A 2,500-nucleotide genomic window follows, 5' to 3' on the forward strand; every position below is an offset into this window, starting at 1 on the left:
GGTCCCAGCCGGAGGTGTGCGGTCTGGACCGGTCCCAGCCGGAGGTGTGCGGTCTGGACCGGTCCCAGCCGGAGGTGTGCGGTCTGGACCGGTCCCAGCCGGAGGTGTGCGGTCTGGACCGGTCCCAGCCGGAGGTGTGCGGTCTGGACCGGTCCCAGCCGGAGGTGTGCGGTCAGGACTGGCCCCGGGAGGCGGGCGGGCCGGGGGCCCTGGAGCAGGGCCAGGCGGACGGGGAGAGGGGCCCCCTGCGGCCGGACGGGGTGGAGAGGGAGAGGCCCCGGCCCAGGGCCCGCGGCGCCAGGCTGCAGCCGGGCCAGGCCGCCGCCATCGTGGCGGCCGTGATGTCATGCTCCCAGCAGGGCGGGGCCGGGGGCCCCCAGGAGAACGCCCTCCAGCTCAACGGCTCCGGGGGCTGCAGCCCGGGGGATGGGGGGGGCGATGCCCCGCCCGCCTGGCCTCCCACCTGTGCCACGCCCCTGATAGACTCCTCCCACTCGCAAGATGCTCCCCATATAGACCCCGCCTGCTGCCAGCCCCCCCCTCAGCCAGAATGTGACCAATACCAGCCCCCTCCCCAGCAAGAATTTGACCAATCCCAGGCACCTCCCCAGCCAGAATCTGACCAATCCTTCCCCTACCTCCAGAGAGAATCTGACCAATTTCAGCCCCCTCAGCAAGAATCTGACCAATTGCAGCCCCCTCAGCGAGAATCTGACCAGTCACAGCCTCTTCCCCAGACAGATTCTGTCCAATCCGTGCCCTACCTCCAGAGAGAATCTGACCAATCGCAGCCCCCTCCCCAAACAGATTCTGCCCAATCCCTGCCCCCTCCCCAGAGAGAATTTTGCCAATCCCAGCCCCCTCTCCAGATAGACTCCGCCCTTCCACAGGTCTCTCACCACAGAGACATCAGCTATTCCCAGACCCTTCCCAAGAGAGACTCCACCCACTCATACGCCCCTCCCCAAATAGACTCCGCCCATTCACATGCCCCTCACCAGAGATGCCCCAGCTATTCCCAGACCCTTCCCAGGAGAGAATCTACCCAATCACACGCTCCTCCACAGAGAGACTCCACCTTTTCCAATGCCCCTCCCCAAACAGACTCCGCCCACTCCGAGGCCCCTCCTTATATAGGATCCACCCACCCACAGGCCCCTCCCCAAATAGCCCCCGCCTATTCCCAACCCCCTCCCCAAGTAGGCCCTGCCCAATCACAGGCCCCTCCCCAAATAGGCTCCGCCCACATCCAGGCCCCTCCCCCCGACGGTGAGAAGAGCCTCCAGCGGACCAGCTCTATGCAGCAGCTGGAGCAGTGGGTGAGACTGCAGAGAGGGCGAATCCAGGAGGACGACACTGACAGGTGAGGGGAGCTCGGGCAGGGAATTCTGGGAGTTGTAGTTTTTGACAATATTGTCGTTTATATTGTAGTTTATTCCCCAGAGAACGGCTCCCGATGGCTGTTGTGTTCTGTGCTTCCAGCGTGGCGTCGTACCTGACTCTGCCCAGGAAGATGCCGAGCCAGCGATCCTCCCAGGGGGTGCCCCACTACCCCGAGGGGTACCGCACGCTGCCCCGGAACAGCGTGATGCGCCCGGGCAGCGTGTGCAGCCTGGCGCCCTCGCTGTACGACCGCGCCCTGGGGCCCACGGCGGCGGAGAAGCGGCGCTCCATGCGGGACGACACCATGTGGCAGCTGTACGAGTGGCGCCTGCGCCAGTCCTGCCCCAAACACGCCCCGCTCAGGGGCTCCTACAGCACCCTGCCCAACCCCCGCAGCCTGGCCCGGCCCTCCGACCGCCTGGCGCCCTCCATCCCGCTCTCCCCCTCCCACGGCTCGCTGGCCCACTGCCCCCCCGCGCTGACCGCCCGCGCCCACCAGGGGGCCATGACCATGGACCGCCGGCACCGCACCCACGTCACCCAGGTACGGACCCCACGCCCTCCTACGCCCCGCAGCCTCTCACACGGGTACGGACCCCACGCCCTCCTACGCCCCTCAGCCTCTCACACGGGTACGGACCCCACGCCCTCCTACGCCCCTCAGCCTCTCACACGGGTACGGACGGACCCCACGCCCTCCTACGCCCCTCAGCCTCTCACACGGGTACAGACCCCACGCCCTCCTACGCCCCTCAGCCTCTCACACGGGTACGGACCCCACACCCTCCTACGCCCCGCAGCCTCTCACACGGGTCCGGACCCCACGCCCTCCTACGCCCCGCAGCCTCTCACACGGGTACGGACCCCACGCCCTCCTACGCCCCTCAGCCTCTCACACGGGTACGGACCCCACGCCCTCATACCCACCCTCAGCCTCTCACACGGGTACAGACCCCACGCCCTCATACCCACCCTCAGCCTCTCACACGGGTACAGACCCCACACCACGTCACACGGGTACAGACCCCACACCACGTCACACGGGTACAGACCCCGCGCCCTCATACCCCATCAGCCTCTCTCACAGGGGGGAATGGCAGGGGCTGTGTTTGCATAC

The 2,500-nt window shown here is 67.1% G+C and overlaps 1 protein-coding gene across 1 annotated transcript in view; it reads left to right on the forward strand.

Annotated features, from left to right (window-relative positions):
* LOC133118851 (pleckstrin homology domain-containing family A member 5-like) overlaps positions 1-2,500 on the forward strand; it is a 94,542-nt gene that overhangs the window by 63,520 nt on the left and 28,522 nt on the right. Inside the window, exons 10-11 of the mRNA XM_061229107.1 lie at positions 1-1,363; positions 1,483-1,927. The exon at positions 1-1,363 is cut by the window's left edge and continues 59 nt beyond it. Coding sequence (XP_061085091.1) covers positions 1-1,363; positions 1,483-1,927 — 1,808 coding nt within the window. The remainder of the gene's footprint in view (positions 1,364-1,482; positions 1,928-2,500) is intronic.

Source organism: Conger conger, chromosome 19 (assembly GCF_963514075.1).
Source record: "Conger conger chromosome 19, fConCon1.1, whole genome shotgun sequence".
Classification (NCBI taxonomy): domain Eukaryota; kingdom Metazoa; phylum Chordata; class Actinopteri; order Anguilliformes; family Congridae; genus Conger; species Conger conger.